At 45.9% G+C, this 25,898-nt stretch overlaps 1 protein-coding gene across 8 annotated transcripts in view; it reads right to left on the bottom strand.

Moving 5' to 3' along the window:
• The window catches only part of KIAA1328 (KIAA1328 ortholog), a 290,833-nt gene that overhangs the window by 240,748 nt on the left and 24,187 nt on the right, over positions 1-25,898 (bottom strand). For all 8 annotated transcript variants that reach the window (XM_053299433.1, XM_053299432.1, XM_053299440.1 and 5 more), the window contains one exon: positions 18,979-19,094. In XM_053299433.1, coding sequence (XP_053155408.1) covers positions 18,979-19,094 — 116 coding nt within the window. The remainder of the gene's footprint in view (positions 1-18,978; positions 19,095-25,898) is intronic.

Here is a 25,898-nt window from a genome sequence, read left to right as displayed (position 1 = left end):
GGAACATGGTGTTGGGAGAAACCTGTCCCTTGGGAGCGATGTAAGCTCGATCTCGCAGCAATGAAGCACAGTATCTAGGACCCACCTGTTTGACACGGAGTTCTCCCAAGTATGAAAGAATTGATAGAGGTGACCTCCTAAGCTCCAACTGTCAGGAAGACTGACAGGACTTTGCCTGCTGACCAAAGTGTTGTTTGGAGGTGCCAGGTCTAGCTGAGAAGTTGGTTTTGCCCCAGTTATTGCGCCATGGTCGGTTGTCTCTGTCGGTGTTCTGGAAATAGGGCCTAAAGGACTGGTTGGGTCTTCTGAAGGGGCGTTTCTCATCCTTATTAGGGGCTGAGGGCAGCGCATTCTTTTTGTCCTTTGTCTCGATCAGAATGTCTTTTAAGACGTCGTCTCCAAAGAGTTTGTTCGTGGTAAAAGTAACAGACGCTAAGTTGGATCGAGATGCCATGTCCACTGGCCAATGTTTCAGCCAAAGGGAACGCCTGGCTACCACGCTATTGGCAATGGCCCTGGCTCCAAAGTGCATGGAATCTAAAGTAGCATTGGCTATGAACGCTTGAGCTTTTTGGAGTTTTAGGGCGAGTTGCTTGAGCCTGGCTGGTTCTGGAGGAGACGACTGTAACAGTTCGTCTGACCACAGGAGGCAGGCTCTGGAAATGATAGAAGCAACAACAGAGGCTCGAATGGACAGAGAGATGCAATCACCAATCTTCTTGAGCTGAAACTAACTTTTTCTCTGTCGGATCTTTCAAGACTGACTCTCGCATGGCAGGACCGCTCCCGAGGTCAGGGGCAACATGAGCGTCGACCAGGGGCGTCTGAAAAAGAGTAGCCGCTGTGGGGACAAAGGCATAGTGCTTGTTAACTAAGTTTGATGTCTTTTTCTGCACAGCGGGTGCCAGCCATTCCTGTTTTAGGACTTCAGAGAATGTTTCAGTAGTGGAAACAAGCTGGAGTAGACGTGGTAGGTAACACCAGGGCCTCTCGTGTAGGGGTTGAAAATTCCTGTGAACCCTCGATGGATAGACCTAGAGTTTTGAGTGCTTTGAGAAAGAGTTGAGAAAAGTCATAAGCTGGAAACAACCCATGAGAAAACAAGGTAGGTTCCACTGGGTGCCCATCGGATCATTCCCCTTCCTCCGAGGAATCTGGATCATTGTCAAGGTCTATATGATTCTGATCTGGAATAGCAGGAGTAGAGGGATCCGTTGGGAGGTCTGGAGGGAGAGGTGGTTCCCTTGGCCTGCCCGGGAGGGGGTCAGGAGAATCATAGTCTGATATATCAGAAGGACGAGTAGGGGAAGGATGGGTAGGCCTCCTCCCTTGGTCTCTACGTTGTTTTCTCTTATTTTTACAGGAATGCGTTTGACTCTTTTTAGGATGTGGAAAAGGAGAGGCTGAGGTCTGGGAAACATATGAAGACGTAGAAGGCGACCTGGGATGGGTTCTACGCTTTTTGAATTTTTTATTCAGGCACTGGCATTCAAAAGCATCCGCAATCATGGAGGCAAAACATAGGTGCCATTCTGCAGGTATTTCCGCCACCGGCGGGGGTGGGGGGCTCCCTCGATCTTTTGGGGTAGACACAGGAGAGGGCCAACTGGGGAGGCACTGAATGGTGGGCACTAGTGCAGGGGAACTAGAAGGGTCTAGCAGTTCCTCATCGGGAAGCTGCCTAATGGGGGTCTTTGAGCCTTCCTCCTCCTCCTCTTTGGAATAAGCTCTGGTGGGAAAGAGCGCTTGATCAGCATCGGAGGACTCAGGGGACTCCGAAATGCTCACTGCCCTGGAGGAAGCCACAGTTGCTGAAAATTACCTTGTGAAGGAAGCTTTGTGCTGCGTTTCGGCTTGCCGCTTGGGCAGGGGAGGAACGTCCCCGCCACCCAGCTGAAGACTCGTGGAGGGAGTAGACGACTTTCCAAGGGCCCTTGCTTACCTCTCAGGATCGATCAGGGGTGAATCTCAGCATCCGCGCTCCTGCGCGGCCGTTGTAGACGCCAAGGCCCCCTGGTGGGCATTCCCGGAGTAATGTGGCTCCTCTGAGCATGCTGCGCCCAGCACAGACGCGGTGGTCCGGGGCGGGCCACTCTCAGCCAGGGGTAGAGTGGAGCAGTGGCGGAGGAACCGGCTGGAACTTCCAGGCTCCAAAGAGCATTTGGATTTGGGCAAGAGGCCTGCAAAATGCCCCCTTTTCGTGACTGCATGAGGCAGGCAGGAGAGGGAGAGGAAGAAGATAGAGCGGGAGGGGAAATGAAAGTAAAAGGCAATGGGTTTTTTTAATAGAATACATGTGAATTTAAATAGAATAAATGAGAACAGAAAGGCTTAGAATGAGGATAAAGTAAGGAATATCTAAGAAAAAGGAGAGTAGCAAGAGGAGAAAGATCTAGGCTTGAGCTCTGTCGCTGGCAGGACTAACTAAACTGGGAAGGGCTATCCTCCCTGGGCTTTTATAGGCTTCTTGCTTAATTTGCATAAGTCCTGCCTCTCTGGAGCAAACACGAGATGATAACCCACAGGAGATGTCTTACCACAGCAGCTGAGAACGATCTACTCCACCTCTTCTCAAGAAAAAATCAGCCCCAAAGAAAGCTGCAGAGATCAGAGCTGAGCTGCAGAATCTAGACATCTAAGAATTTGGACAGTTGGCAAGGGGGGTGGATTACGTTAGGCTTTCATAATCGGGCTAATCATACATTCAAACACAAGAACCCTAGCACTCAGTCTTACCTTTCTGCTAGTCCACACTGTCTCTTTTCCACAGAAAGCATATCTACTCCATATCAAAGAAAGGGAAACACTTGCTGGGAAATCTAGGACCAACTAATTGCTGAAAACTGAAATCTAAGACCAATTGATTGCCAGGAAATCTAGGACCAACAAACAGAAGCACTTTTTCACACAACGCATAATCACCTTGTGGAATTCTCTGCCACAAGATATGGTGACAGCCAACAACCTGGATGGCTTTAAGAGGGGTTTGGATGACTTCATGGAGGAGAGGTCTATCAATGGCTACTAGTCGGAGGGCTGTGGGCCACCTCCAGCCTCCAAGGCAGGATGCCTCTGAGTACCAGTTGCAGGGGAGTAACAGCAAGAGAGAGGACACGCCCTCAACTCCTGCCTGTGGCTTCCAGCGGCATCTGGTGGGCCACTGTGCGAAACAGGATGTTGGACTAGATGGGCCTCCTTGGGTCTGATCTAGCAGGGCTGTTCTTACACTGAGGGAAATAAGTATTTGATCCCCTGCTGATTTTGTCCGTTTGCCCTCTGACACAGAAATGACCAGCCTATAATTGGAATGGTAGGTTTATTGTAGCTTTGAGAGACAGAATAACAACAAACAAACCCTCAAAAGCCCAGTGCCCAAAAGTCAGCGATGGATTTGCATTGTAGTGAGGGAAATAAGTATTCGATCCCCTATCAACCAGCAAGATTTCAGGCTCCCAGGTGTCTTTTCACTAAATGCAGGTAACGAGCTGAGATGAGGAACACCCTCTGTAAGGGAATGCTCCTAATCCCAGCTTGTTACAGCACCTGTATAAAAGACACCTGTCCATAGAAGCAAGCAATCACTCAGCTTCCAAACTCACCACCCTGCCCAAGACCAAAGAGCTGTCGAAGGATGTCAGGGACAAGGTTGTAGACCTACACAAGGCTGGACTGGGCTACAAGACTATCGCCAAGCAGCTTGGTGAGAAGGTGACTACAGTTGGCACGATAACTCGCAAATGGAAGAAACACAAAATAACTGTCAATCTCCCTCGGTCTGGGGCTCCATGCAAGATTTCACCTCGTGGAGTTGCAATGATCATGAGAATGGTGACAAAGCAGCCCAGAACTACACAGGGGGAACTTGTCAATGATCTCAGGGCAGTTGGAACCATAGTCACCAAGAAAACAATTGGTAACACACTACGCCGTGAAGGACTGAAATCTTGCAGTGCCTGCAAGGTCCCCCTGCTCAAGGCAGCACATGTACAGGCCCGTCTGCAGTTTGCCAATGCACATCTGAATGATCCAGAGGAGAATTGGGTGAAAGTGTTGTGGTCAGATGAGACCAAAATCGAGCTCTTTGGCATCAACTCAACTCGCCGTGTGTGGAGGAGGAGGAATGCTGCCTATGAGCCCAAGAACACCATCCCCACCGTCAAACATGGAGGTGGACACATTACGCTTTGGGGGTGTTTTTCTGCTAAGGGGACAGGACACCTTCACCGCATCGAAGGGACGATGGATGGGACCATGTACCGTCAGATCTTGGGTGAGCACCTCCTTCCCTCAGCCAGGGCATTGAGAATGGGTCGTGGATGGGTATTCCAGCATGACAATGACCCAAAACACACAGCCAAGGCAACAAAGGAGTGGCTCAAGAAGAAGCACATGAAGGTCCTGGAGTGGCCCAGCCAGTCTCCAGACCTTAATCCCATAGAAAATCTGTGGAGGGAGCTGAAGGTTCGGGTTGCCAAACATCAGCCTCGAAACCTTTCTGACTTGGAGAGGATCTGCAAAGAGGAGTGGGACAACATCCCTCCTGGGTTGTGTGCAAACCTGGTGGCCAACTACAAGAAACGTCTGACCTCTGTGATTGCCAACAAGGGTTTTGCCACCAAGTACTAAGACATCTTTTGTGAAGAGATCGAATACTTATTTCCCTCACTACAATGCAAATCCATCGCTGACTTTTGGGCACTGGGCTTTTGAGGGTTTGTTTGTTGTTATTCTGTCTCTCACAGCTACGATAAACCTACCATTCCAATTATAGCCTGGTCATTTCTGTGTCAGAGGGCAAACGGACAAAATCAGCAGGGGATCAAATACTTATTTCCCTCACTGTATGTTCTTACTTCATAGCATATAATTCTGCAGTTTTTAAGGTTTGTGTCAGCCAGCATACAAGAGCCACATAATGATTAGATCACAATGGCACCAGAACTTCAGTGAGTAATCAGGCCCTTACTGGTTGGTCACACCCAATGGCACCACCATTTTCTTTTTTATATAGCTTTGCCTTTTTACACCAAGCAGAAGGGGAGAAAAAAAAATCAAAGGTTGCTAAGGAGGACAGAGCTCCTGAGAACTAACAGGTGGGCAGCTAGACTATCTTAACAGGTACAAACCTTCGCATCCCAAAATAACAAGCTGCACTGGGTGACATTTCCTCTTCAACACAACTATTAACAATCCAAAAGTCCTCCTTTGTCTCCAAACCTTGAGAGAAGAGAAAGATGGACATATGCAACAGATAATTTCAGTGGGTCCCCTGTTGCAGGATGGGATTGAGTGAAGAAAGAAGATTATCCTAACCATTCTTCTCTTTTAGCAGTTGCCTTCAGTTCTCGAAGCACAACTCCTTTGAAGTGCAATTCTTTTGACTTCATTCCTTGCACACTCCTACCAGAATCATGCTCTTGCATGCACTGATTCAGGGCTTCAAGAAGGAAATGATCAACTCAACTCTAGTCAAAAAGGGAGACAAAGTGGCTGTTTCTAAGCACCTTGCCTTGCTTCTTCTCGTTAGAGAATCTGCTGACCTCCTCATCCAGTAGCTTAGCTTACTTTATCCCCTTCCAAAATTACTTTGCAAGAAAAATAGTTCTCTCTATAGAGACTTTCCTCCATAGGGAGGGGAGAATGCATCTTGGTCTCCGTCAGGGAAGGTAGGTGTTGGAACTTTTCAGAGCAGCAGCAGCTGAGGTCAGGACTGAAGTTTTTTACTTCTCCCAGCTATTTGGAGTGACACAAAGTATATCTAAAAAGTGCCAAGAGCAGGATTTTTTTTAATTTCCTTTGCAGTTTGGGGAGGGACCGGAGAAGGCAAAGCATCTCTGATTTGTATATTAAAGCACAAACATCTGTCCTACTGATGATATTCTAGGGAAGCACATTAGCATAAAATTTAACGATGTCAAATAAGTGGATGTGAAATAGGGACTGCGTAAAGCCACTATTTCCAAGCTTGACAGAAACATCACTGTTTAGAAATGCAAATGAAACCATTATGTTCAATAATTATATGAAAATATGAACAGTTCAGCATGTTTTCCAGCCCTGATGGCAGTTAATGGGATGTACGCTTATGTAAATAACTACTATTAAAGCTAATGCTGAAAAAAACTAATAAATTCACACTAAAGCAACTGATTTAGTACGCTTTTAAAGCCCAGCAGTGCTCACTTATTAGGAAGGAGTGCATTCTTATGTTTAGAACTCATCACTGTTACAAGTCACTGCAACTCCATCAATTACCCGGCATTAATGAAAATGGGACACATACAAAAAAAAAATTATTGCCTCTCAGCAGTTTTCCTTAAAGACAAAATATAGAGGTATTACTGCCATGGGGCCTGGAGGGGAACTTATCAGCAACATAATCTTTATTGCTACAACTGCACTTCTGCATTTTAACCCAGAGGTATTTCTCACATCCCAAAAAGAGCTACATTTTCTGTGAAACTTAAAAGCACCTGCATCACAAGTGGAAGCTTTGGAAACCCAACGGAGCTTTTCCAACTCAAAGCAAAGACCTGCTTCAAGCAGAGCATCATCTAGCTTTCATGGCAAGTCAGCCAGTGAGATACTTGACCCACAAACATCAAAGAGATAGGCTGAAGGACACTGTGTGTGTTTAGTTATCGGCCCCATTTCCTCCCCAACAGTCATGAATCTTGGTCTTCCCAGGCTGGAAGCAGGATCTGGACCCAAGGTTCAAAAACAATTGGTACTTTAAAAAAATCTCCAAAGATTTAGCCTGATCTGTCAATCTTGTACAACCAAATTTTATTCCCAAACATTCGTGGAACAGACTGCTACGCACCTTTACCATTTTACCGTAGGAGCTCACTCCAGAAATATTCAAAGTCAGCTGGAACTTTATTCAAACTTGCTATCTCTATTGCAGTTATTAAGGCAGCTGCCAACAAAATGAAGTACAACCCATGCTCTATCAGACGATTCAACCTGACCTAACTGGCTATTCTAATCCAAGACAGACCTAACAATACACAAGAAAATGTTTATTCAGCTTCTAGGGCAGGGCTGCAAAACTTCAGCCTTCACTGTTGTTGGTCTATAACCGTCATCATCCCCAGCCACAGAGGGCAATAGTCAGGAATGGTGGGTCGTAGTCCAACATCTGCAGGAGGACTGAAGTTGTGCAGGCCTGTTCTAGGGAAAAGGAGATGCCACAAATTTCTAGGCTGCAGATCAGAGTGCACGATGCTTGGTGTCCTCATAACAAGTCTGTGGCATAGCTTCCAGGATTTTTAATTAAATAAATAAATAAATAAATAAAAGCTGCTGTTCCATGCTAAAATAATCCCTGGATGTAGAGGTAACTCTCATTCTTTCACCCCTAATATCAACAAGATTGCCCCCCAGGTAAGCTGCTTATAAGAGCAGCTCTCCCTTCTGCATAGCCAGAGCAGGTGAGATCCTTTTTGTCCAATATCAGCATGCATGGAGGTGCAGCTAACACATTCCTCATTGTCTCTCAAGAGAGCATAGAAGAACAGGCCCTACTGAAGGAGAACCAGAATGGCTTCTGCAGAGGGAAATCCTTTTCAAGTTCTCTGAGAGTGTCAACAGGCATGGGGATAAAGGTGATCTGGCTGACATAGTATACCTGGATTTCAAAAAGCTTTCAACAAAGTTCCCCACCTAAAGCTCTTGAGAAAATTTAGCAGCCATGGGATAAGGGGACAGGTTCATGTGTGGATGGGCAACTGGTTGAAAGACATGGAATAAAGGGTAGGAATAGATGGACAGTTGTCACAGTAGCACAGTGGGGAAATGTCTAGTGAGCAAGAGGTTGCTGGTTCAAATCCCCGCTGGTGTGTTTCCCAGAATATAGGAAACACTTCTATTGGGCAGCAGCGATACAGGAAGATACTGAAATGCATAATCTCACACTGCACAGAAGAAGGCAACGGTAAACCCCTTCTGTATCCTACCAAAGACAACCACAGGGCTCTGTGGTCGCCAGGAGTCAACACTGACTGGAGGGCACAACTTAACTTTCACAGTGGGGGGAAGTAAGAAGTGGGGTCCCCCAAGGATCAATACTGCGACCAGTGCTCTTTAACTTGCTCACAAATGATCTAGAGGTTGGAGTGAGGTGGCCAAATTTGCAGATGACAAACTATTTAGGGCAATGAAATCCAAAACAGATTGTGAGGAGCTCCAAAAGGGTCTCTCCAAACTGTGGGAGTGGGCAACAAAATGGCAGATGTAGTTCAATGTTAGCAAGTGTAAAGTGATGCATATTGAGGCAAAAAATCCCAACTTCACATAATACTCTGATGGGGTCTGAGCTATTAGTGACTGACCAGGAGAGGGATCTTGGGGTAGTGGTGGACAGCTTGTTGAAAGTGTTGACTCAATGTGCAGCACCTGTGAAAAAGGCCAATTCCATGCTGAGGATCATTAAGTAGGAGAGTGAAAATAAAACTGCTAATATCATAACACCCTTATATAAATCTGTGGTGCAACCACATTTGGAATACTGGGTACAGTTCTGGTCACCGTACCTCAAAAATGACATTATAGAACATTTTGAAGGTGCAGAAAAGGGCAATCAAGATGATTAGGGACTTAGAGCACCTTCCTTATGAGGTAAGGCTACAACACCTGGGGCTATTTAGTTCAGAAAAACGACTAATGGACCACATGATAGAAGCCTATAAAATTATGCATGGTGTGGAGAAAGCATTTTTTCTCCCTCTCACATAACATTAGAACCAGTGGTCATCCCATGAAACTGACTGCCAAGAAATTTAAGACCAACAAAAGGAAGTAGTTTTTCACACAATGCATAATTATCCTGTGGAATTATCTGCCACAAGATGTGGTGATAGCAACCATCCTGGATGAGTTTAAGAAAGGCTTAGATAAATTCATGGAGGACAGGTCTATCAATGGCTATGGGTCTGAGGGCTACTGCTCAATACCAGTTGCAAGGGAGCAACAGCAAGAGAGAGGGCATGCCCTCAACTCTTGCCTGTGGGCTTCTCAGAGTCATCTGGTGGGCCACTGAAACAGGATGCTCGACTCGACATGCCTGGGGCCTCATCCAGCAGGGCTGTTCTTATGAACGGAACTCAGGCAAGCTGGATGCGATGAGGAGATTCTGGCATTTTGCCATTATGTTGAATGCTGTGCTGGCTGTCTTTACATCTGTTACATTTCCTTGTATTCATTGGGCTCTTAGTTACATTCCGTTTGGGCATCCTCTAAACTGTCTTCAGATTCCATCAAGCATCCTTAGTGGCAAAGAGGATTATACTTTAGCATTGAAAGTATCATCACTCTTTATAGTGAATAATAAGGAGGAAGTAGGCTGGAGCTTGGTTGGCATGAGATGAAAAGTGATATAATAAATGAGAGGCTCCTAAAATGAACACCTTAATTTGACAAAATCCTGTTCGCTTGTTTCAAGGCTGAAACATCCTCCAGCTTTGAGTTGGTTTCCCCCACCCGCATCCCCCTTTTCTCTTTGATTTCTCTGCTCCCCTCCATTTTATCTGCATTTGCTTAAACTTTGGGGTTTTTTTTTTAGCTCATCTTGGGCTCTATTCCTTTTTCTTCTGTTGCACAACTTTTTCCTTTTTACAGAAAGGGAAACTCTCTCTCTTTTCCCCCTCTTTAAGGTTCTGCAGTTCAGAAGGGAAAAGCACTTATGTGATCAGGAGGATGTTGATCGTAGGACAAATTCTTTTTCCTTTTAATATTGTTAAAAACCCAGAATTTTTTTTAAAAAAATCTTCCAAATTAGAGGCATGTACTTTATTAAATCCCATTAAAATTAATGGGATGCATGCACACAGTTATAGTCCATTTGTGACAACTGAACAGAAGCTTGCTGAACTTCTCTGGGCTGCATCCCATGCACTCACAGAAGACAGAGCTCCGGACACGACAAATGTACAACCTGAGGGGAGCACAAAGGGACAGACAAGAAGCCATTGAGACACCAAGAGGGTGACGGAAGCTAATCTGTTCACCACAGCATGGTTACAATCATTGTGATAAATAGCTTGGGGTGGGGAGAGATACCAATTGCTTTCACCAAATAAATCCTTTTATCGAAAAGGGAGGAGAAAGAATAAAAAAAAACGTCCTGCCATCTGAATCATTGAAACTATTTCACAAGTGAAGGCCATTCTAAGGTTAAAAACAGTAAGACAAATTTGCTGCTGATTAATAATAAAGCCATTCATTTTGTTCTTCAAATCTAAAGTAATTACAAGCCAGAGTATGGCAAATGGATTTAGCTGAAGCCATTATTACGTCAGGAAAATCCTTTAAAGAAGAACAGTAATTTAAAAGACTAAACTGAATAATGAACTCTCCTGAACAACAATTATTATGAGATTGATTTATTGAAAGTGCATTTAATCATGCAAGAAATGTTTAAAACTTTGCAAAATAGTTCAGGAAGGCAGCAACGCCAATGGCAGGGCTGGCCTGACGTGCTCATTACCGCCGAGGAGCCAGAAGAGACAGGGGAATTCATTTCGGTGGGAGCAATAAAGTATATCAATTTCTCTGAATCCACATTTCTAGTCAATTTGCTACAGTGCAGGCTCCAGCAATTAATGATCTCATTTAGCACTTGTGCCTTCATTTCGGAGACCTCAGTCTTGGCCTCCTCTTGGGCCCTGGTGTCAGCAAGCAAACCATAACTCAGGAATTACAAGTCTCACACATGGAGCAACCATGACACAGGGCCCACTTCAAAATCTTCCTAGTGAAGGTGGTTCCCACACAGCAAGTTGTGCATTCGCAACAGCTCGCAGTTGGAACCAGCTTCCAACCCTTCAAGCAGCAATCCCAACTTTTAGTCCCCAGATGCTGTTGGACTACAACTCCCATCATCTGCAGGCTGAAGGCCATTGCGCCTGGGGGTGATAAGAGTTGTAGTCCAACAACATCTGGGGACTCGAGGTAGGGAATCCCCATTACTTCAGCACTAGGGAGTAAGTGCAAATAAGTCCTCCAGCAGGGAGCAACTCAAACCAAAATAAGGCTATGCTCTTCTCAGTTTGCACTGCCCCTTGCTTTCCTAGCCTCTAAGCATCTGGCCTAGTCAGTCTTAATTCATTTTTCTTCGTTTAAGAACACTTCTACAACACCTTTCCATTTAAAAACTTACAAGGTGCCAAAATCCAGAACAAACCATGATTAAATCAGTATTCTCTCTCGCTCTCTCTCTCTCACACACACACACAGACACACAGAGCAGACAAATAATAAGAGCACAAACAGCACCATCAGAATAAAATACTCCGAAAGACCTGAGTAAATAAAAAGGTCTGTGCATCTTCTTATTTGGTGTCACGTGAGCCGCCCCAGACAGAGTTCCCCAACGGGCCAGCACAGCTGCAAAGGCTCTTTCACCAGATGCCAACTGCCCGATTGCTGCTGGCAGAAGCACCCTGAGAAAGGCCTCAGGGCGGTGATCATCCTAACAATGGAGCCAGTCCGAGTGGGAGTGCACAGCTACAGGTTTGACTAGTCTTGTTCCAGAGGCTTCGAGTGGGACTTAGTGTCACTTAGCACAGAATAAACCTGCTGCATAAACACAAGCAGCAGCCTCTGCACCCAAGAGGAGAGCAGGCCATAACTGCATCCAACAAGTAAACAAGGCTTCCGTGTCTGGTCCGACTTATCAGCTGGAATATGTATAAACTGCTTTTGTACAGCATTACAGTCAACAAGAATATGGTCGATTATAATGGCCAGAAGATCCTCAGGCTCAGACTTTGGCAAGTTTCCAGGATTGGGGGAAAGGCAGTTTTAAGGCTGTGGAGCTTCAATGTGAGCCTCGAGGGTCCTCTGGACAAGCAGTGGAATTGAAATCAAATGATCCTGTCTGGAAGCATGATGAGAGAATCCCACTGCCGTATAGAGGGAGGAAGCTCAAAGCAGCCTCTCCAGCATACAAGACCTGAGCCATGTATTGGGAAAGCTGCACACAATCAGCCTTGCAGAAGAGACCAGCGCAAGGCAGCAGTAGCCCAATGCCGCCTTGCATGCCACTGCTGTGCTCAAAGGCCCTGGGGCATCCACCAACCAAAGAGACGGGTTGGGCTGAGTTGGCGCCCTGGCTGGGGGTGGGGGAAGAAAAGCACAAGGAAGGGAAGTCAAGAGAATGTTTGAAAGGTGGCTTGAGAGCAAAGAGTTTGAGAACTACTACATTAATATGCATGAAGACATGCGAGAAGCACCCAGAATCAGAGGATATTAAAGTCGTCTGGTCTGACACACACGCTGTGCCCAAGGCACACGCTGCCTCAAATGGCAACTTCCAGAGCACAACATGCAGCAAAGGCAGGGTCCCAAGACAGGAGTTTCTACAGGTTACGAACGAGTTAAAACCTTGCCCTGTCGGCAGCATTAAGGCAAGAAAAGCAGCGTCTCTGCTTAAATGTAGGTCTGGGCAAAACCTCATCGCCAGGACGATGGAGCTAATAGGGGCCAGAGCCCTTGCCCACAGATGAAGGTTTGCAGGGTGTTGTGTTGCATTACAATACAGCCTCTTCTGGATTTCCACACACTTCTGTGCTGACAATGCTTTGAGGTCTAATCCCTCAGAGCCAGCATTAAGGGCAAAATGTCATTCTTTAAGCGCCCCTGTTAATCCCAGCTTTCGCAACCATGAGCAAGCCAGTCTGCCTTTGTTCTCAGAAGCATCCGATTCTTCAAGAGACCAGCTAAACCAAGTGAATTAAGACCAAAAGTCTGGCTTCAAACGCATTTCTGAGCTTTGATAAATTTAAACACTTAACATTATTTTAATGCCGGTCTTCCTTGATGTTAGTTTAGGAGTTCATAAAATTTTCAAGGCATGTGTTATTTACCCAATAGCCCTTGACTGCGTCTTCTACATTTAACAACTTCCTAAATACATATATTATTTAACCGACGCTACCATTACGGTTGGGCATATAAATATTCAGGACTTCTTAATAAACAGAGTTTTTATCCATTAGGCCATAATGGCTGCTGGGAAACCTTGACTAGTCAGAAAGGAGCCAAGATGCTTCCTATGGGGACCATCTTCAAAGACTGGGCCACTTGGAAATTACTGGCTCCTTTGCTGCACCTACAAGAGTCAGTTTAAGCCTCCTTCTTCCATCTTCCTGCACTGAATCTGACATAGCTGGGGACATGTATCACAGGACAGAAAAGTGAATGGGTTCTGAATGACAGAGTCCATTTGCCACACCTAGGCTCTGGTGCAGGTGGAGAACAATGTATGTGTATTCACAGAGATCACAAAGAAAAGAGATATACTACATTCCTTTTCCACAATGTGACAGAAAGGGAACAAAGTGTGTTCTTCACTTGTATTCACAGACATTGGGTTCTTGGCCTGCACAGAGCCTAGGGATCACAAATTAGTACCCAGACATGGCCATTTTCAGCCTTCACCATTATCCCATGGTGATATCCAGAAAATGGTATATTACCTTTTCTGTCCCCAGAATAATTACATTTAAGGCCAGTCTAATACTTTTTGGTGATTGAACGACTGAACTCCCATTGTACATCAAATAAGATCTGAACTAGCACTAACATTCAAAGAAAGTTTTCAGGATTCCTCATGCCATAGAAAAAAATAAGTTTCTGCAAGAGTGCAGAAGTGATTTCTCCCTTTGTAGAGACAGGAGTGTATGAAGCACCCGCCGTTACTGTAAACTTCTACTAAAATCTCTACAAAACTGCCAGTCATGCATCTGTCCAACAAGCTACAAGATTAAAGATGAAGTGTGCAATTCCAGAACAGTAATGTCTGCTCGAGCACTGCCTACCCACTCAACAGGGTGACTTACCTTAGAGGGACTAATGGAGGATAACCTTTTCAAAACTGGAGAACTCACCCAAAATCTTTGCAATCACATTCAACATGGATTTCTGCAGGCAAGTCAGCTTCACTGTTCCCTCTAAGGCATGTGCACGCTCACAAGTCTTTGGATGCCCACTCAGTTCATTTTAGAACCCGCTCAGGTTGAATCAGGAAGGCCCCACACTGAATGCACATGGTGCGTGCACACTGCCTTGATACTGCCACCCAGAACAAAACTCCTTCCACACAGAGATGAAAAAAATTAGAGGGACCGCTGGTCAACTTTCCTATTAATGCAAGCTGACATGCTCAAGAACCCAACACAATTCTACAGACTACAGAAAAGAATGCAGTATGTCGGGGATGCTATAGGTACAGCCCTGCCTAACCACCAAGGAGCTGCCCAAAGCCTGCATCTCAGCCTTAGACCACCGACATTGTTATAAAGCTCCTAATGTTTTCCAGGCAGTGTAGAAGCCAACACACACAGCCCCCGCCCACAGGCTTATGCTTCAAGAGACACACTACATAAAAAGGGACTAGGAAGACACACAGATGCAGGCACTGTTCTTCACAGAGCTACATCAAGGATTAATGACCAGGTGGAACGGCCATGAAGGGAGGCTATTCTAGGAGATGAGCCCCATGGCACTTGGCTGCAACCAAGCCCACAGAGTGGGCCCCGAAGCCTCGCCTCTCCCTCTGCTGCAGCCAAGTAGAAGGAGATCATCAAATGCCAGACTGACAAAGAGCATAACACCAAAGGCAGGCCACAACATTCAATGACTTGAGCAAGCAACACACGCTCACCTCTACAAGACTGCATGCAGTCCTTAAACACCAAGTGCACCCAAGTGTTGTGCATCTGGTCACACAGTCCCCTCCCTCCAAGGACAGAGCCCACTCTCCTGTACCAGAGGAGGAGTCATTAGTAGGATATTAACGAGAGCAAAAATTATTTCTGTCTTTAAGGCTTATTTGGAGTCGCATTGTATGTTCTCTCTATCTGCTCTGAATGTTTGTTTTCATTTTGTAGTATTGGTATTTTTTTTAAAAAAAATCTTGTTGTGAATAGTTTCAAGTGTCTTGGATGGGAAGGAAAACCATGCATTTTATGAGCACACACCCCAGGCAAGGCAGCCTCTGCAATGTTTAGCAGGGGAAGAGCAACGGTCCAACCCAGCAGAATATTTTCTCAGTGGCTGTTGCTGGCATCTTTGTGTTCGAAGACTCAACTCTGGGACAGGGCACCACCTTCTCGTCCCCTTTTGCTATGTAAGCCTCCTTTTTAATATACTGCTTCCCAACCTTTTTTGTTGAAAAGTGGTATATTAATAATGAGGGTTCCTGTAATCATGAAGATGCAGCAAGCACTCAGAAAACCAATGTGTCACTGATGAAAACAATCTACTACCCTCCTTCAAACCCCCAGGTTTCACACACAGCCAGTACCAACAATTAAGGCTCTAAACTCTTAGCCATCAGTGGAAAGCACCTGCAGCATTTCCAGTTTTACCTAAAGAAATCAGCTCTGCTTTCAGACCCTCTCTATGCCCAAAGCTGGTCATTTGCTGCCATGCCTCCACAAGACAGAGGCAAGAATGGCTCAACATAAGTTCGCACTATGGCAAAGATGATGGAAATTACTTAGAAGCAGGGCAACACAGACCAACCACAGCAGGGCATGAACTCTATTGTTTGCTCCCTTGATGAAAGCTCAACTCCTTCATTCACACTCCCGTCTATCCTGACCTCCCACAACCTTCTCTGACGTCAGTGCAAAAATGGTAGCTATTCTTCACGTCGGAACTTGGCCTCTGAAGGGCCTTTTCACTTCTCTTCTCAGTATTTTCTAAGAAAAAGTGATGCTTCTCTCCAATTACATATCTCTTGTGTGGATATAGATATCCTGCAATAAAGCCTTTATTGCTATTCAAGTTATCACACAGAATATCTGAAAATAGTTACTAACACAATGCCTTCCAATTGTATAGTACAGGGCAGCCAATTGGAGGCTCTCCGGTTGCTGCTGTGCTACAGCTCCCATTCTCCGCAGTGAAAACTTATTTATTTATTTATTTATTTATTTATTCGATTTCTATACCGCCCTTCCAAAAATGGCTCAGGGTGGTTTACACAGAGAAACAACAAACAAGATGGATCCCTGTCCCCAAAGGGCTCACAATCTAAAACTTATGGACAACCTTGGAGAAGCTGCTGCCAGTCTGCGTAGACAAGACTGAGCTACATGGACCAATGGTCTGACTCAGTATATGGCAGCTTCCTACGTTCCTACGATAGGAGTTGTAATCCAGCAGGAGCAGCTGGAGAGCTTCAGTCTGGCTTCTCCTGATATCGCACACCGAGGATTCAAGCGCTTTTTCTTCTGCCCTGGGATGGAATCCCACCAGGCAATTGTACTATGGGCTCTGGCCAACCAGCTCGCTTCCTTTCATCTCTATTACTGACTGTTTCATCCATATCTGCTTCCAGCCAATTTTATCCTAACTTGTCTAAGTCATCATCACATTTTTCAGTAGGCCTTGTGATCAGAAGGGAAAGAAGCACTGTTTTTACACATGAGCTATCCCAGCATTCCCCAGCGTAAACCATGTGACCTATGCAAAGACTGGCCCCACCATCTTTGGGACTTTTCTCAAGCCTCCGAGCAGCCAGACTGCCTGCTGGCTACCTCTGTGATGGCCCAGATCACACCCAACTTTTGTCCATGTGTGCATGCTCCACAGAAGGAAGGCCAGGTCTGTGTACATGTACAAGAAATGTACCATGAGAACCAGTCCACAGGCTCTCCGATACATCAGAGACTGGTTCCCACAATACATTTCTCACGCATGCACACAGTGATGTGTGAGGGAGCTTTATAGACCATTCAGCAGGAGCAGGGGAGGTAGATTTGGGACATACGTATCCAATATTTGTTTTGAGCACACCCCTCAGAAATGCTTTCCCACTCCAGTCTTATCTATCCCCTTTGCTGATGAACAGCAGACATTTGTATTCCAGTGTGAGAAGGCATTTATACAGTTCCTTGGCCACTGAACAGACTTCAAGAGATCTGAAATTAACTGATCGGAGGCATGTGAAGGATTTTGAATCATTCATAGACGATGGATAAGTGTCCGCGTAGTTAAAATTATATTGTTTTAAATTATGTCCTTGTTTTATGTTCCTAGTTTTATGTAGTGTAAAATTGCATGTATTAACCTTCTGCCATTTTTGCCAGACTTCTCCTGAAAGAAGTTATTTATGCTTGAATAATCTCTCCCCAGTAAAGGTAAAAACAAAAACCCAGAAGGATATATTCCCTTCTCGAAAGCTCAGTAGGACTCGTTAGCATTAATGGAAGTTGTGCATGCAGAAACGCACAGAAGGAGAAAGAATCCCCCCTGGAGAGTGCATCCCACCGCCAATCCATAAGCATATGCAAAACTCAAAGCCTAGAATGCTGTACTACTAAAGCAAGCAAGCAAGCAAGCAAGCAAGCAAGCAAGCAAGCAAGCAAGCAAGCAAGCGGCACCCAGCTCAGCCAGGAGGCGTCCACCTCTGTTGAAAAAGCATCAAAGTTAGAAGTTCAGTTCCTAAGATGCTTCCTGGGCAGCATGTTGCAGTGGGGCAACATGTTGGCAATAAGCCTTCTCTTGCTTCACAAGCAACTCTACAAACCTCTCTCTTTGTGTTTTTTTTTTTAAACCCATTAATAGGGTTAATGAAGCATATAATTGCAGGAGTAGCCGTTTTAAATTCAAAGGGTGAGCCCCTGGAAGAGTGGCTGTTTATTCAGAAGGAGAGAATGGACCTGTGTTCTGCCGAGCCTCCCTCCACCCCACCCCACCCCACCCCGAAGAGGAGGAGAAGCAGCCTTGGGCTTTTCTGACCCCAGTGGAGGGGGAGGTGGGAAGAAGCTGTAGAAGTGATACACCCAAGAGCACCAAGCCATTAGCCACTGGGAAGCAGACATAATGCAGGCTGATGCGACCACAGTATGAGGGCTGCTTCAGCTCCAAAGAGTGGGATGCCGTAGCCATCTCTGGCCCGTGCCACGTGCCCAACAATCCCCCAGCACCTCTAGCTTCCCAGGCTGGACAACAAGGTGTCCTAGGCAGGCTGCCGGATCCAGAGGGCAACGGAGAAATCTAGCAAGAGCCATTCGGCCCAGGTTCCGCTTTGCTCACTGCCCTCACTATGTTGTAGCCCCACTTTTTTTCCTTCTACAGAAGCAAACCCAGTGAGCCCAACACGCACAAACTGGCTGCAGGCAGGAAAAGGAGAGGCCGTTGTCAGGTGATTCCCAACTACCGTGCAAAACTGACGCTCTGCCACTCGCCTACACCCTCTCATAGTAGCATGTCCACTCTCCTTTGAGTCTCAAAAGTTGTAAAGGCAGGCTTTGGGCAGCAGTAGGCACAGGACTACATCACAATATGAATTTTCTGATCGCTGAGTGTCTCAAGCTAGGCTCTCTCTGAGAACGGAGAGGAATACCCTAGGTTCAAGCACATATTTTGCCCTTAGCGCAAACAGGTTTCTTCCATGGATTTCATGGATGCCTAGAGTTCTGCACCAAAACCCACCTGAAGCCATTCTGCAGTCAGAAACACAAACACAAAACTAGACAGCAGTTTTGTGTCATTCATTCCACATTCGCAGTGGAGGGTCTCAAATGAGCTGGAAGACATCCGTGCAGCAGGGGCGGCTCTAGGTGGTGCCTCTCGACAAGAGTGCAGTGGCCCTCCCTGGAACCGCCGAAACAAGATTAAGCAGGAGTGGTGGGAGGGAGCAGTCTACATTTTACAAACGCACGGATTCTGTGCTGTTTTTAAGTTGACAAATATCTATTTCACGGCAAAGCAACATCCTGGGAACAGCTGGGTAGCAGTTTCAAGCTCAAATGAGCCAGAAGCGTATGCTGGCAAGTCACCTCCGATTGCTTCTGAATGGCAGCACATGGAGATTTATGCCCAGCTATAAATTAGGACAATTATTTCACTCTGGTTTGCTTTTTATTCCAGGCAGCAAACTCTACGCTTTGCTTTCTCTCCCCCAACTTCCGCACGCGCGCGCGCACACACACACACACACCCCTTCTTAAATAAAAAGGATATCTTCCCTTTCTTTGATGATGAGTTCATTCTGTTCCTCGAGTTGTCTGATCTTCTTCTCAAACGACTCCTGCTCAGTTTTCAGTCGCTCCTCCGTCACCTCTTTCTCTTCGCTCACCCTGGAAAGATGAAAGAACAAACACACTATCAGACAAATATGATGCATTAACACCAAAAAAGGCTTTTGATCAGGGCCAGCCTTAGGCAGTAGGGCAACCCCATCACCCCCCGCCCCATCACATTCTCCAGCTCTGGGGATGTACAGAGTTCCTGCTGCTCATTTTATACAGCACTTTTAATCTGCAGAGCAACTGAAAGCAATACAAGTGTCAATCTCGCCAGCCACCTTGTGAAGTAGGTCCCTGTTATTGCTGTTCTACCACTGGGAAACCAACACAAAAGAAGCAGCTTGCCCAAGGCCAAACAGTGAGCCTATGACAGAGGTGGGACTTCAATCCAGGTCCCCAGGTCCCAATCCAGGAGCTGGAACTCACAAACAGAAGCCCCCAGGGGCCTCTGGGAATAAGGAGTAGCGGTTGGAGGCACACTGAAGGGCTGGGGAAAGGCTTTCCCATCAGGTCCTCCCAAAGGCTCTCTGAGCTGCCCCACTTTGCACTCCACCATATGTTGCGAAGTGCTCTGGAGATCTTCCGGACCAGCAGAGAGGGCAGACATCTTTAAGATAAAGTTAGTTATCAAGTAAGAATCATTCGCACCATGATTTTTCCAGTGACACTCTATGGATGTGAAAGCTGGTCTTTAAAGAAGCAAGATAGAAAAAGTATTGATGCTTTTGAACTTTGGTGCTGGAGAAGACTTTTGAGGATACCACGGACAGCCAGGAAAAACAAACAAATGGATCCTAGAACAAATGAATCCAGAATGTTCACTCAAGGCACAAATGACGAGGCTCAAACTATCATACTTCGGACACATTATGCGAAGACCCAGCTCCCTTGAGAAGTCCGTAATGCTGAGAAAAGTTGAAGGAAAGAGAAGCAGAAGATGACCAGCAGCAAGGTGGATGGACTCGATGACAACAGCAATGAATGCACCACTGAGAGACCTTAAAGGCCAAGTTGAAGACAGATCATCTGGGAGAGAACCTATCTATGTGGTCACTAAGAGTCAACACTGACTTGACGGCACTTAATCAATCAATCAAGTTATCAACTGCAGGACAGTCTCCTTTCAAAATAAAAGTGTTTGCATTTTCAAAATTCAGACATTTGGAGGTTCCCTCAGCCCTCACCCCATAAAATGCTCCCTACGTTTACTCAACATATAATATCAGGGAGGAAGTTCTAGGCCAGTGTTCTCTCCAACACTCTGCACATGTAAATATTGTGTTGTACTGGATGAACATCTGGCCCCCCACTTCAGTCTGCAGCCCAGCAATACATACATGGTGTGAAGCTCCTTGCCGGTTTCATTCCCAACATTTATAACTCCACCTTTCTGCCAAAGCACTCAAGAGAGTGTGCAGCTTAAAATATGCAGAGGCCAGGCAGGGGGCCCTCCCTCTCTGGAGGTCTTTGGACAGACATAGGCTGGGCAGACATCTGCTAGGAATATTCCAGCTCTAGATTTCCTGCATCAAGCTGGAGGCGGGGGGGGGGGGGGGGGGAGGTTGGACTAGATGGCCATCAAGGCCTCCTCCCACTCTCAGAAGCTGCACAATCTAAGATGTTATACTACAGGGAAAGGGGATGAGAAAGAAAGGAACACAAGGGTGTTCAGAAATCAACGCTTTCATAGGAACATAGGAAGCTGCCTTCTACCAAGTCAGACCATTGGTCCTTCTAGCTCAGGATTGTCTATCTAGGCTTCTCTGGATAGACTTCTCTGAGGTTGGCTTCTCTGAGGTTGCAAGCATGAGTCTCTTTCAGCCCTATCTTGGAGATGCTGCCAGGGAGGGAACTTGGAACCTTCCACATGCAGGCAGGCGCTCTTCCCAGAGCAGCCCCATCCCCTCAGAGGAATATCTTGCAGTGTTCACACATGTAGTCTCCCATTCAAATGCAAACCAGGATGGGCCCTGCTTAGCAAAGGGGACAACTCCTGCTTGCTGCCACCGGACCAGCTCTCCTCCCATAAAGTTATATAATGAAGTTACATAAAGGCCAAGTGGGACCACTGCTAATAAAGGCAGTTCTGGATGGAGAGGAGCCCATGGCACTTGGTATCAGATCTCTGGTTCAGTCAGGTGAGTTGGCAGTAGATAAATATAGTCCTTGGAGGGAACCAAGCAATGGCAGCTGGTCCCAGTTGGGTCAATGGAGAGAGGCCGGCTGTCTCATCTCTCCCTTGGAGGCAGCCAGGTGTGATGGTAGCCGATAAAGTTCGCTCTTGGAGGGGAGGAGCCCAATGGCAATTGACCCAAGTTAAGTTGAAGAGAGTCTCACCTTTCCTTTTTTAGGTAGTCACGTGGGGGGCTGGCCAATGGAAGGACCCAGTCCACTTGCCCTCTCTCCAGTTCCTAACCCTAAAAAGCCACCAACAAAAACCTTCCCGAGGCCACAGCCACTACCCTCCTTCTTCCTGCCTTCTAGTCCATGGCTGTATGTCAGCACTTCTCCCACCCATTATGCCTCTGAGTCGCAGCTGATGCATCACAGGGCTGGGGGAGAGGGAGGGGAGGGAGCCTTTGCAAAGAAGATAAGCCTCGGAAGATACAATTACTCACAGGTGACCAAAAAGACGGCAGAGAAAATGGATACACATGCTTTGTCAGATTATGTCGGATTTATGTCAAGGCCTGTTCAAGACCTGGTTGAGATTACTGTGTACTTTAGTGCTTTGTGTCTCATGGCATAGACGCCAAAAATGATTTCTGGGCCTGTCAGAAAGGAAATCACTGCTAGCTAAACAAAAACTTTGGCTCAGCAGCTGCACTTTAACTTCTAGCTCCCCTCCTCCACCCTTGCCCTCAGTTAGTTCCTCTGGAAGCCCAAAGATTGCTTTACATGTCATTCATTGCTATGACAGCACTTTCCCAGTAGAAACACGATATACAAGACGTATTTATCTTCATGAGCAGGTAAAGGCTGGGAGAGCAACTTGCTTAAGGTCCCCAAGTCAGGTTCACAGCTGGGCAGAGCTTCGGTCAATCATGTCCTCCAAACTAGCACGATCGACTTATGCAGGGTCTGTTGCCATAGCAAGCATCCTCATGCATCTTTTAAGCTGCAAATACAATTCCAGAGCTTAAGACCCCGGCTACCCTCTCTCTTCTGGTACAATTTATAGAACAGGACCAAAACAAAACAAAAAAACCAACTGAGTGTGTCAAAGTGCCCTTCTAGTCTGTTGGCAAACCTTTTAGTCTTCAAGAGGAGGTTCTAAAAGTCCTACAAAATCTGTCCAAAAGGAAAGCAGATTCCTCATTCTTAGTCTAAACAGGCACAGATGTGAGAGGATACTCATTTCAGCTCATTAACACAGAACTACCTTCAACTCTGTGCAGGCTTTAAAGTAGAAATCTCTTAATTAAGGATTTGAAGGAGGAAGAGGGAAGGTCTCCTGCTAAGAAAAGGCACTAGTTAGCAAAACAGAAGCTGGTAAAAGCTTTACACAGTGGGATGAACATTGTCAGAGGGGGAAACAGTGGTTCACCCTTTAAATACCCACATAAATGAACTTCTGAAGCAACCATCAGTTGAGTCAGCCTGTTGGTCCATCTACCTCAAAATAAAGAAATACATGTTTGATAGTTGGTTTTATTCTGTTTTTATGTATATAAATAAAATTACATAAAATATAAAATAAAATAATAAAATAAATAAATAAAATACTGTCATCAGAGACAAGCAGTGACTACCCAGGGTTCAGACAGGGATGTTTCCCAATTCTTGGATTGAACTTTAAGTGAAAAAATAGCTAAGGGGAAAGGCAACATAGCCCCAAATAAAAGCTTCTACATACCACAACTAGTTTACAACGCAGACAGACAGGACTAGCCTGTTCACACCACATGACATAAAGGGAGTGGCATGTTGGAGGAATGCATAGAGACTAACTGGTGTCTGCAGCAATTTCATCTACCCATCTCGCAGCCTCATACACAATGTCCATGGTTATAGCTACAGTTCCTGCAATGCTGCGGAAAGTGTGATCAGCTCTTTCCCTCTTTCCACAGAGGGGATGCTGGGTCCCTCTAGGCAAGCATTCTGGTGGGCCACTGTTGAGACAGACTGCTGGACCAGATGGTACCTTGGGTCTGCCCTAAACAAGGCAGCTCTTCTGACCTTGGACCGAGAAATGGACAAGATGGCTTCCCCAGAACTTCTAGTTTTTTGTTTCTGCAGCATACAACAGTAAAGTTCAAGGTTCAAAGCCCTCCCACAAAGCACTAATGAGCACTTACACAACAGAGGGTTGTGTCAGAAATGACTTGTGGAGGAGAGCTGGTCTTGTGGTAGCAAGCATGACTTGTCCCCTTAGCTAAGCAGGGTTCGCCCTGGTTGCATATGAAAGGGAGACTAGAAGTGTGAGCACTGTAAGATATTCCCCTCAGGGGATGGAGCCGCCACTCTGGGAAGAGCAGAAGGTTCCAAGTTCCCTCCCTGGCAGCATCTCCAAGATAGGGCTGAGAGAGATTCCTGCCTGCAACCTTGGAGAAGCTGCTGCCAGTCTGTGAAGACAATGATGAGCTAGATAGACCAATGGTCTGACTCAGTATATGGCAGCTTCCTATGTTCCTATGACAGTATAGAAGTGCTGCAGGATATCTTGTCCAATGGCAGCCATTAACGTTGGCAGCAGATCTGCAGCACACACCCCAGAGCCTTGGCCAATGGTGGCTCTGGGGCAGATGTGGAAATGTGAGACTGCACTCACTTCCCTTCACTGCATACATAAGCCAAACTCTGTAAGCACCTCTTTTCCATATTGTGTAATCAGCTCTAGACCGCCTAACGTGTGCTGATGACATTGGGCAGCTTTTGGAACTCTCAGTGGAGAAGGCTGTTGGTGCTGGGAGAACACTGGTGTGAGGAGTTGTCTCCCCAGCAATCTTGCAGCCGCTTATCTTGCCAGGCCTGTACTGGCCATAGAACGGGGATCAGCCCCCAGCTCTGGAAGTGTGTCACAGAGCACCAGGGCCCCGAGATCATAAGACATCCATATCCAAAAGGGGCAGGGGTTCCAAACAACATACACATGAGAAATCAGGTTGCGAAGTTAGTCGTCCATATCTGCTCCTTCCTTTCCAGGGCCTACAAATATCTTCACACAAGTACAAGACCACCAATGTTAACACTGCTGTTCAGCGTACACCCATGGCCACAGGTTTTTGGCTGTGGCAATCTCAGGAGCACATGCCTGTGCAAGTCTGGCCAGAGACCTTGGATCAAGAAAAAGGGCTAGCAAAGTTATACTCTCCCTTCACATCATAAAAATTTCCCATTCCTCAAACAGGAGCACCAAGCTTTATGCTGGGGGTCAAAAGAAGAGGACTGCATACACATCTCTCTCTCTGCAGTGACTCTATCTTCCTTAATACATGGGAGGCAATGCAGACACACTGTGACCCAGGAGTCACCCAAAAGCTACAACATGCACCCACATACAACTGGCAATGGTTCTCTTCAGAACAGAAAAGCCACATACACCTGGCTCCCAGGTCTTGCCTCCATCAGGTGACGTGATCCCATCAGGAACAAAAATACTTGCATTTGGAAAACTGCTGTAAGCTATTCTGAACCCACAACATAGACTGGGATATAGAACTACTCAATAAGTCCAGCGACAGCCTAGGGTTGTGCCCCAACACCTGAACAATTCTATGTTGATGTTCTTGTAAGTATCACAGGGGAATCTGGCTCTCTACTGCAGGAACTAGTTCAGAACTAGAGGGATGCTTGATTTGATCCAGCAAGGCAAGACTTCTATGGTTTTCTTTGAAAAGATTGGTGAAATTTGATAAACAAGTTGTTTGCTTACTTCTGTGATCTGACAAGTATAACCCATGAACAGAGCTATACAATTGTCTACTGCAGGGTTCTTTACATGGGGCAGCCCTTAAAGGCAGTTCAGAAGCTTCAAGTGACTTGTAATCATTTTCCGATGAGAAGTGAGCAATAAAATGTTTTAGGAGACATCCTCACTGGTGAAAAATGCAGATTGTTGGCTGGAGCATGCAACACCTGAGCTAAATGTTAGGTGCCCCTTTCAATTTCTAAGCCACAAACAATCAGATCAAGTTACAATAAGGAACATCTCCCATACGACCCTGCCCCAACTTTCAAGATCAACTGCACAGGCTCTGTTCTCTGGCTGCCATTGACAGAACAGAGACAAGACATCTTCACTGGTGGTCTTAGAGGTATAAGATTCCATTCCCACAAGAACAGGCTGGCTCCCGCTTCGGCAATCATCAGACATAAAGGAGGCATATTTCAGTTCCAAATGACTTTTTACTTTTTTTTTACTATGTTATTAGGCCAATAACATTGAACTTTATAACTTTATAACATTAAGATTAAACTTTGGTTTGGAAAGCCATCAATCAGTGTCAGGAAAGTAGGGTACCCCTTTTTCTGTCCACACAAGTCAGAAAAATTCTACATCTACTAAAAGCCAGGATTGGTTGTGATGTTCAAGCTGATCTATTGCAGCTTCTTCTAACCCAAGTCAGTGCTTGAAATAAACCTCAGTTTGAATCCAGCTCCAAGCCTTGAGTTAAGACTGTCGCTTATTCCAAGCACTTTGGTTAAAATAAGCCAGGATCCGTCAGTTCGGACATCACAACCAATCCTGATGTGTTTCTAACCACAATCAGAAGTAGAATTATTCCGACTTATGGTGGGGCGGTGGGGGGCTATTGTGTTCCCAAGGCTGACTGATGGTGCCTGAAGCTAAGTCATCAAGCTCCGGAGTACAAATAACTAAAATAAATAAAACTTCTGTTTATCTTAGCCTTA

This window comes from Hemicordylus capensis, chromosome 2 (genome assembly GCF_027244095.1).
Source record: "Hemicordylus capensis ecotype Gifberg chromosome 2, rHemCap1.1.pri, whole genome shotgun sequence".
Lineage (NCBI taxonomy): Eukaryota > Metazoa > Chordata > Lepidosauria > Squamata > Cordylidae > Hemicordylus > Hemicordylus capensis.
Note: the sequence above shows the minus strand (reverse complement) of the source record. Positions and strands in the feature narration are given on the sequence as shown.